Source organism: Xyrauchen texanus, chromosome 23, assembly GCF_025860055.1.
Source record: "Xyrauchen texanus isolate HMW12.3.18 chromosome 23, RBS_HiC_50CHRs, whole genome shotgun sequence".
Taxonomy (NCBI): domain Eukaryota; kingdom Metazoa; phylum Chordata; class Actinopteri; order Cypriniformes; family Catostomidae; genus Xyrauchen; species Xyrauchen texanus.
The window spans coordinates 43,659,360-43,669,936 of NC_068298.1; the positions used below are offsets into that span (position 1 = coordinate 43,659,360).

Sequence of the window (10,577 nt, forward strand, 5' to 3'; positions counted from 1 at the left end):
AGCAAGCTGTAGGCGACTGTGGCAAGGAACACAAAACTCCATAAGATGTTGATTAATGGAGAAAAATAACCTTGGGAGAAACCAAGTGGTGGTCCTGGTCAAGACAATCTCCTGAACTCCAAACTGAATGTCAGAATGGGAAAGAAAGGTGATTTAAGCAAACAATGGTTGTTGGTGTCAGACGGGCCGGTCTGAGTATTTCACAATCTGCTCAGTTACTGGGATTTTCACACACAACCATTTCTAGGGTTTACAAAGAATGGTGTGAAAAGGGAAAAACATCCAGTATGCGGCAGTCCTGTGGGCGAAAATGCCTTGTTGATGCTAGAGGTCAGAGGAGAATGGGCCGACTGATTCAAGCTGATAGAAGAGCAACTTTGCCTTAAATAACCACTCGTTACAACCGAGGTATGCAGCAAAGCATTTGTGAAGCCACAACACGCACAACCTTGAGGCGGATGGGCTACAACAGCAGAAGACCCCACCGGGTACCACTCATCTCCACTACAAATAGGAAAAAGAGGCTACAATTTGCAAGAGCTCACCAAAATTGGACAGTTGAAGACTGGAAAAATGTTGCCTGGTCTGATGAGTCTCGATTTCTGTTGAGACGTTCAGATGGTAGAGTCAGAATTTTGCGTAAACGGAATGAGGGGGGATGTTTTCTTGGCACACTTTAGGCCCATTAGTGCCAATTGGGCATCGTTTAAATGCCACGGCCTACCTGAGCATTGTTTCTGACCATGTCCATCCCTTTATGGCCACCATGTACCCATCCTCTGCTGGCTACTTCCAGCAGGATAATGCACCATGGCACAAAGCTCGAATCATTTCAAATTGGTTTCTTGAACATGACAATGAGTTCACTGTACTAAAATGGCCCCCACAGTCACCAGATCTCAACCCAATAGAGCATCTTTGGGATGTGGTGGAACGGGAGCTTCGTGCCCTGGATGTGTATCCCACAAATCTCCATCAACTGCAAGATGCTATCCTATCAATATGGACCAACATTTCTAAAGAATGCTTTCAGCACCTTGTTGAATCAATGCCGCGTAGAATTAAGGCAGTTCTGAAGGCGAAAGGGGGTCAAACACAGTATTAGTATGGTGTTCCTAATAATCCTTTAGGTGAGTGTACATTTACAGCACTCACTCATGCATCCTCACTGACAGCACTCATGCATGCTCAGGGTGATTCACTGTATAAGGCCGGGCATAGAGGGTTCAAGTTCTTTACATTCGGGAGGTCGTGAGCCACCGCACATGTTACTAGTCCGTTTATCTGATAATCGTACAGATGCAGTGGTACACAACTTGACCTTGCAATTTTCGAAGCAATCGCATTAATTTTGTCAATATTTATCATAAGACATAAAGCCAGAGAAGGAAATTGCATTAATTCCTTGTAGCTTGAGATTTAGAAATAAAAAAGTAGACTGGCATGGCCAGGGGCTGTATTAGCTGAAAAATCATCTGCCGACAAATGTTGTCTTACATTTGACTCAAATTTCAAAGGGTGGCTGTGTGATTTCATGACAGCATAAATCAGTTATAATGTCATTGTGTTGCTGCTAGTTACTGCATGATAATAAAGCACACAAAATGTACAAGATTAAAAATAAAGTGTGGGAAATTTGTGCACCATTTCTATTGTATTCTAGTGCAACCCGTATGACAAGTTATTTGTTTTTAGAGCAGAGAACAGCATGGCTTTCTGTACAATCCTTCCCAATGATGTGGTTGTAAATAATATGGGATTTTACATGACCATTTTCTCCAAATGTCTAAAAGCTTCATGAACACTCCGTTTTCATTGATCTTGTGAGTTGTAACACCTTCTCCTGATTGGTCAACTAAAGGTAGATTGCCAAAGCAGCTTGTTCAACCACAAAATGTGAAAGTATCGTGAGGTTGAATTCTGCATGTAAGCCGCTCAGCTCAGTGGCTCGGATTCCTCTCACATAATGCAAGCCGCGACCATATGAGCACCAACGATTTTCACTCAATCTCTCCTGTCTGGAAAGTTTCCATGATAGCTGAAAATTGCACAGTGTATTCCTGCTCTGAGAGGATAAACTCTGACTGTGTTACAAGCAAAAGCAATCTTACAACTAATGACCTCTGTGTCTCAAGATCTATAATGGTGTTTATTGTGCCGTTGCCTGTAGTGCATATTGTTTGTTACAAATGACCTTATGAGGAGATCTGTAGAGATATATTTAAGGTGACATTGGTAGGTAGAGAATAATAAATGTTTGAATGAAAATGGTCTGCTCTCCACTGTATATCAACAGAGGAATAAACGGCTGTATGCATCTGTAGCTCATAAACAGGCCAATAAGGGAACACATGGAGAGGCATTGCATTGTTAATATGGCTTATATTACATGTTTTTGTTTATGGAACTTTAAATTGTGTTGCGTATATTGAATAAATATCATGGCATTTTAGAAGTTGCAATGTCACATGATGTGTGATCAAATTGATTGTTGTCATCTTAAGTTGATCAGTGGGGGTTCGGTGGTCAGCGCAGAGGCAGTATGGGATCATGTGACAATGGCCGAGAGGGAGCTGGCGTTCAAGGCCGGAGACCTCATCAAAGTCCTGGATGCCTCCAACAAAGACTGGTGGTGGGGCCAAATCGATGAGGAGGAGGGCTGGTTTCCCGCCAGCTTTGTGAGGGTCAGTCTCCCATAAATTCTTTTATCTAATTTTCTCAGATCTTACAATTTAATTCTGAAGCTGCAGAGGGTCTCTTTGTTGAAGTCCTGAATGCTGTTCCTGATTGGATGTTTCTTTCTGGACTTTGGAAAGAAAACATGAGCCACTTCAATCTCACCACTGCATTTATATTTTTCCGCTTTAAGAGTGTATTCAAATAAATATATTTTTGTCATTCTTTCCGAAGGTTGATCCCTACCTTCTTCAGTGTTACACAAAACCAGTTTTCTATATCAACCCTATAGCAACTCCAAGGTTCCATAACACAACGGCAAAGGTGCGTCCCCCGATTATGTGAACACTGCCGTCACACAAAGCATTTTAACGCATCCAGTCTCAATCACGCTCCTAGTATTCTTCATCCTAGAACTTTTTCAATAGACTTAAAACATGAGCATCCAGTATGTTTCTCCATTAAATGTGCTGCTGTGGATGCATCAATAGTATAGTAGCCTTATGATTCATATTTAATGTCAGTATTTGTCAGTTTCTTGTTGTAGGACATTACTTTACATTTAAAACCATCTTCTCTTTATTTGCCAGGCAGCATCCCATTTTACATTTGCAACTTGGATTTAGATGATTTTTGTGCTGAATTTGTTGGTTGAAATGTAATTTGTATATTGAGCCATCTCTTGTGATCAGGGAAATGTTTTGAGACACCCAAACAAATCTTTCTGACTGGACAGGGGCTGGTTGTTGCCTAGAGTTTAGTGAGTTATTTAAGGGTGACCTGTGTAATGAAGCATTAGTTGGGTGACCAAACGCCCTCATGTGACCCAGCATTGCTTACTAAGTGCGCTATAAGTTGATTTGAAAAAAATGTGCCCATGAAATGTCAGTCAAAATGTCTGAAGTACAGCCCCAGATAGCAATAAGTCGGCGGGCCGCTGGTGGTGCGCCGGCGGCAGTAGGAGCGGCAGAATGGCGATATTCAGGTATATATATATATATATATATATATATATATTTATAGCATGCAGTTTATCAAGAATAATGATTGATCAAACCAGACAAATTTCCATTTGGCGTTTTAATTCCACATTTCAAAGTACAGTAACTGTCATTGAAACAAGATGTCAGATCACTGAAATATAAATAACAGAAAAATACAAACATTATATATATACACACACACACTAAAGAACATGCAGGTTTCCAAATCAATTTTGGTAAAAAAAAAAAAATAATTTTTAAAAACACTATTGTAACACTTACAATAATTGTTAATAATATAAAGAGGTCAGCTCTGGGATGAAAAGAATTACCAGTAAACATAAGCAATGTGGATATTTGGTACCAAATAAAGTGCAGGATACCAAATAAATTGAGGTATAACATCATATTTACAAGTCATTTCTAACAATAGGTTAAGTGGTAATTTAGAGTAAAGCTCTGGAGTAGAATATACCATTATAACTGCAATGCTGACCTGTGGCACAAGGATTTACAAGCTATATTTAACAATAGAATAGTTAAGCACTGTAACAATGAAATAAGCAGCAAATTGTATATGAAATAATTGAGATCTTTGGTATCAAGGAATGTGCAGGATAACAGGTATAATATACATTTTGACATTCAACTTACACATGACAACAAGTGGGAATAAATATAATTAACAGCAGAAAATCTGGCTGTAGAGAACACAGCCAATTAGAATGTCTGGAGAGGTTGGGGACTGTGTGGTGTAGTGGGCTAAGAATCACCGGTTTTCCCCGACCTCCAGAATGAGGCAGTGCAAATTGGCATATCTTCAGTGATTCCTCGTGCGCCTGTATAAAAGGACAAACCATTCCATATTCATCCAAGGAGCTGCCCTCAAAGCAGGGTCACGAGAGAAAAAAAAAGCAATTTCCACAGTGAACAGTGTGGATTGGGTGAGTGTAGTCTGACACTTTTAGCAGGCTTTTTTAGGGGTCTTGATGTTACTGACTGCAGGATAAAGAAAGGGTTCCAGTTGTCAGTGATGCTGGGGTGTCAGTAGTCAGCCTAGGTTTAAGGGGTCGGCTGTGGGTCCCTCTCAGCTGTCGGCGCCTTTTTCCACCTTCATGTTCAGATGCTCCTTTCAGGTAGCGTAGCGTTAACCTGGATCGCCTCATCAGTGGCATGCTGGGTTGCCGGGTTCTTCCGGATGGCTCCTGTAGAAAATAAAGATCTGTCATTCCATTTGAATGGCATAAGGTCATACACATCTACTTAAATATAAAAAAAATATCCAACTTACTTTGAACAATGGTCTTCAGGAACATGTCTCTAAAACATGCTTTATCCCCCTACACCAGTCCAGGTTGTATTCCAGGTGATTAGAGAAGATACTCTGAAGCATTCGCCACACGGTTGTCTTTAGGTCCCTCCCACATTTGATTGCCAAAACCGAAGCTGAAAATACAAAAAAAACATGTTACAAATTACATTTCTCTGAAGCTTCTCATAAATTTAAAATGTGACAGGCTGTGGATTCAGACTGTAGAATATGCAGTGTACGATCTTAATTTTACTTTTTAGATTACCCAATGGCGTTATAAACGAAATCGGCACACTTACAAATCGTTGCTGGAGCTCTTTATCCTGCCTCAAACTGTTGTCAAGCAACGCCAAATCTTCCTGGGTGTCTAGGGGGGAGTAACAGATCCCCTGGCAGGGATAACTCTCCAACAGACACATTGGCACTGAAATGTTGCAGCATAGCATTTTGTTGTCCATGCTACGCACAACATCGCCAAACTCCAAGACGTCGCAGCATTAGGGTTTGATCTGCACCTACAGGGGTTCCCAGAATAAAAGAATAAAGTAGTCAGTCCTGGTCCTTCAACTACTAAACTATGACATTTATATCTAGGTCTACTACATGTACAGATGGCCCCAGTGTGAATTAAACCAACAACCACAGGTGTTGTTTGCAAGTTGTACCCGATTGCCCAGTGCGAGCAAATGTCTTCAACATTGTCCCAACTTGCTTCACCTGCTCTTGAAGTGAGCCGCTGTCACCTGGGAAGTAACAATATATTGATTAGCAATACACTAAATATAATAGTAATATAATATAATCACAATTATCATAACAGTAACTTTCCCTGTAATTTCTATCCACAGTATGTTATGCATGGCATACAAGTTCATAATGAAGAACCCTTATGATAACATCAATTTCATTTTTTTTCTTTGAAGCAGAATATTTGTTTGTAAAAGGGGAGGAAAAAGAAAATAATGAAATATTGTTATACAGATTTTGGTTGATATATCATACTGTACAGTGAAATTTGCTATTGTTGTATCCCTACTCACCTGAAGGACGGATATATCAGGCAAATCTCCAGTCAGGCCTTTGTAGAGTGTGTGCTCCTGCATATCCACAGGTATTTTAATTCAAACATGCAACATATTGTAATAAATCTACAATATTCAGCCTTTACCTTACACCCTCGGTTGTTGCTCTACACTTTTATTATATTAAATACTTATTTATATAGCTTGCTCACTGTATAATCATGATAGCCTAATACTTATAACACAAGATTGCATCTTAAACGAATGACTGAGTTGAAAACTTGAATAAGAACGCATTTTACACAGAGGGAACCAGTTAGGGAAACTTACCTGCCTACAATAACTGTTTTCATTTGATTTGAGTTACATTAAACATGAATAACCTTAGCCGAGTCCCCAGGAACACCGGGCTATTAAAGTAACAAGCCTGTAACTGCGGTCTTATCAATTCTAGCTTCACCATACACTCAAAGGGGGCTTTCACACTAGCACTTTTGGTGCGCACCCCTGTTCGAATTACGTCAGAGTTCAGTTTGTTTGGATGATGTGAACGCTGTCTTCCGAACTGGGGTGCGCACTCGCGAACCGTACTCGGGTCCGCTTAAAAAGGTGGTCTGGGGTGCGGTTCATGTGAACTCCAGTACGGTTCGCTGCTGATATGAACGCAATCGAACCAAACCGCGGAAGTGAACCGCTATTGATGACGTATAATGTGGTCGTCAGTCTCACACGCGTCACTTTCAAAATGAGCGGAAAGGGTTTACTTTCGTGCGTGTGTGCGTGTGTGTGTGTGTGTGTGTGTGTGTGTGTATACACTTACCTTGACGAAAAGCGGGATTGACGCACACGCACACACACTGCAAGCAGAGAGATGATTTCTGCTTGCCTTCGCAAAAATTGTCTTCGGCGGACAGCCCGCTGTCTTTGAACGATTTCAGTATTTTTGCGGCAGACAGGCGTCAAGTGTGTTTCTGTATCTTGATGTTGAAAACAAAACCAAAGGTTAAAAAAAAAGAACAAATGTGAACCGGCAAGTCTATTCATTGAAATTTGACGCCTTTTCATTTCGCGGTTATCAAGCAACACGATTACGCACCAGCTGCAGCTTGATGACGCAAGCGTACCGCGGTTCGGATACAAATATATCATGTGAACACAGTCCATCGGGGGCAGGGGGGAGGGGGGAGCAATCGAACACTGGTTCGGAACAGGCAATCGAACCAAGTGTGAAAGCCCCCAAACTGTAAGGTTTATGTTTTCCTCATGGACCTGTAGCACAATGCCCTGACAGTGACTTCACCTGTGCCCTGATCTTTATTAGAAACTGAGAGGAGAGCAAGTTAATATAATTTATATTACAATTATCACAAAAATTAACAAACAGTCTGCTTTAAAACTAAGAAAAAACAAGCTTCTATACTAACCTTACATAAAAAATGAACACGTGGTGAACTAGCTTAGCCGCTATCTGCCGGCACACCACATTAGATTAAAATACTTACCCTTGTAGTTGTGCAGATAACTCGATATGTAGAGTTTAAAGCCCTTGTCCCTCTTGCTTGTCGGAGCAGGGGACCAAGCATCAACAATGCGATGAACATCGCTGACGCCTATTTTCGGAAGATTCTGGAGACATCGAGTAAAACAGACATTTTGGGCGACGCTAAGTAAACCGGAAACAGATATGGCGACAGCGGAACTTCACAGTTCAGTCTTTGTAATGTGTTTCAGCAATACATTTTTAACATTTATAATGCGTTTAGATTTTTTTTATTGCCTTTACAGGGACTTTAACACTTTCTTAAACATTTGTACAGGTCATAATTGCAAAACCTGTAAAAGGTAAAATAACCAAAAAAAATCAAGGTTGGAAAAAATGTAGACATAAACAAAATTTCTGCGCAACTGTGAAAGCAGAGGATAATTTCGCTTTTTCATTGAGTTTATCCTTCACGTCAAAACAGGGATTTTCATGTTTATGACAGATATCACCATGGTTGCAAATTAATAAAAAAAATTAAAGTATACCCGAGATTTTGGCCATGTTGCAGATGTCTTTCACTGTTCACTGATAGTCAAGCATTCGTGAAAAGTCTAACTTCATCAATTTATTCTGCTAAATTGTTCATACCATGAATTAAATATCTATTTTAAAACCTAATCAGAATCATAAAGATATTTATTGCCAAGTAAGTTTTACAAAAGGAATTATTTTTGGTTTATTGGTGCATGTCTCAAATGCGCAGCAGTCAAAGAAATGTAAACAATTTTCAAGTGCATAAAATAATTCAATATATTTTACATATATTACTGTATAATCGCTTCAGAGTTTCAAAGTAATTTAAATGTCATTTCCTAAACCTTACCTTATCATGGAATCAAGAGTCAAGCCTCTGTTATAAACCCTAATGGCTTTGGAGCAAAAAATAATAATAGCCAACATGGCTGGTCGATTTTGAGAGTAGAAATCCTTGTATTTCAAAGCGGCTTGCCGCCAGCCGCCAGCGGTCGATCAGCCCACGACAACCGCCAGAGAAAATGAAGTGGGCGGCCCGCCAGCGTTTCGTGGGCGGCATATCGCAAGAAATGGGAGTGATGAATTCGGCGGCAAACGTTTCATCCCCGCCAGTGGGACGCATCTATAGCCGACAGCTTGGGGACGGCGGCAAAAAAAGCCGTGCGGATATTTTTTGCTATCTGGGGCTTTTCCAAACAGTAGGCAGCTACTGTAAATTATGCTACCTTACAAGTAATCTTATAAAATACTTTGTTTTGGCCCAATTCTATGACAGCATTGGAAGTGTCCTTCACAGATGATGCAATTTCAGAATGCTTTGTGATGGGTTGATGATAAAAACGTATTTTTCATTTGTCTGTATTTTATACAGTATTTGTTTGTGCTATTGGAGTAGGGAGTAGTAAGCTTAGCAACATGCTAATACCAAACTGTATTTGAAGCGGTTTTGTTAGTCTCTCATTGAATTCTCACTGTTTTTGTGGCTTGTGAGATGCTGCCTATGTAGAGAGCCTCAAATAAATAACTTTTGAGGTTATATGATGTTTAGCATGCTGCCTCAGAAGGTAGCTGCCTATAGAGATAGCAGAAATCAAGGCAACTCACTTAGTTTTAGAACATAAATATAATGCGTCTTTGTTTCTTTCCTGTTAGCTGTGGGTTAACCAGGAAAACGGAGCCAGAGAAACAGTGGAGGTTACCAATGAGTTACAGAATGAACACATTGACCCAGGCAACGGTTGTCTTTGTATCGGCCAACCACTTCAGAACCGAGATCAGATGAGAACTAACGTCATCAATGAGATCATGAGCACTGAACGTCACTACATCAAACACCTGAAGGATATATGTGAGGTACTACATTTCTCAAATCACAACAATGATCATGAGACTTTTCTTTGTACGATGGGTTGATTATCGTGTTATCAGAATTACTCTGAATCATCATCATTATTTTTGTTTATCAATGGTAAGATTGTAAATTGTTCATGTAGGTTACAGTTTGTGTACTATAATGGACACTTGACTTGCTAATCTTGGACTTGTAGCTTAGCATGTTCCTCATGGTTGTTTTCTATCTAGGGATATTTGAGGCAATGCAGAAAGAGGATTGACATGTTCAATGATGACCAACTAAAAGTGATCTTCGGGAACATTGAGGATATCTACAGATTTCAAATGGGATTTGTGCGAGACTTGGAGAAACAGTACAACATTGAGGAACCCCATCTCAGTGAAATAGGACCATGCTTCCTGGAACATGTGAGTGCATTGCCTTGAATTTTGATATTGATATCATCCACCTCAAATTAGATTTTTAGTAACTACAAGCTCCTTGATATCTGTAGTAAGTTACATTGTGTAGGGCTCACAGTTTAGGAGTGGGTTTGGTTATTAGCAATAAGTGTGTGTGTGTGTGTGTATCACTTTGTGGGGACCAATTGTCCCCATAAGGATAGTAAAACCCAAAATCTTTGACCTTGTGGGGACATTTTGTTGGTCCCCATGAGGAAAACAGCTTATAAATCATACTAAATTATGTTTTTTGAAAATGTAAAAATGCAGAAAGTTTTCTGTGAGGGTTAGGTTTAGGGGTAGGGTTAGGTTTAGGGGATAGAATATATAGTTTGTACAGTATAAAAACCATTATGTCTATGGAAAGTCCCCATAAAACATGGAAACACAACGTGTGTGTGTGTGTGTGTGGGCATATGTGGTTTATGAGACCAATTTTCAGGTTTACACACCAGCATTACGAGGCCATTCGGTTTAGGAGACCACTTTTGATGGTCTCGTAATTCGGGGAATTTAAATTGTTATAATTATTGAATAATAATAATTTAAAGCATTATTAATAGATGTATGATTACTAGATTACTAGTTTTATTAATTCATATTGCTATTTGAATGTGATAAACATCCCCACGCTTTTATGATCTTTACAAATATGGACCTTTTAAACCATGATGTGTATGTGTGAACTTTGAACAGTGCCTCTGTAGGTGGAATTGGTATTGCAAGGTACACACACTCGCGCCAAATTACACACATTTCCCCGCTAAATCATA

At 39.8% G+C, this 10,577-nt stretch overlaps 1 protein-coding gene across 3 annotated transcripts in view; it reads left to right on the forward strand.

Annotated features, from left to right (window-relative positions):
* LOC127617071 (rho guanine nucleotide exchange factor 9-like) overlaps positions 1 to 10,577 on the forward strand; it is a 144,943-nt gene that overhangs the window by 71,743 nt on the left and 62,623 nt on the right. For 2 of the 3 annotated variants that reach the window (XM_052088948.1, XM_052088949.1), the window contains 4 exons: positions 2,505 to 2,684; positions 2,911 to 3,000; positions 9,163 to 9,363; positions 9,592 to 9,771. In XM_052088948.1, coding sequence (XP_051944908.1) covers positions 2,505 to 2,684; positions 2,911 to 3,000; positions 9,163 to 9,363; positions 9,592 to 9,771 — 651 coding nt within the window. The remainder of the gene's footprint in view (positions 1 to 2,504; positions 2,685 to 2,910; positions 3,001 to 9,162; positions 9,364 to 9,591; positions 9,772 to 10,577) is intronic. The other variant, XM_052088950.1, reaches the window with a different exon arrangement.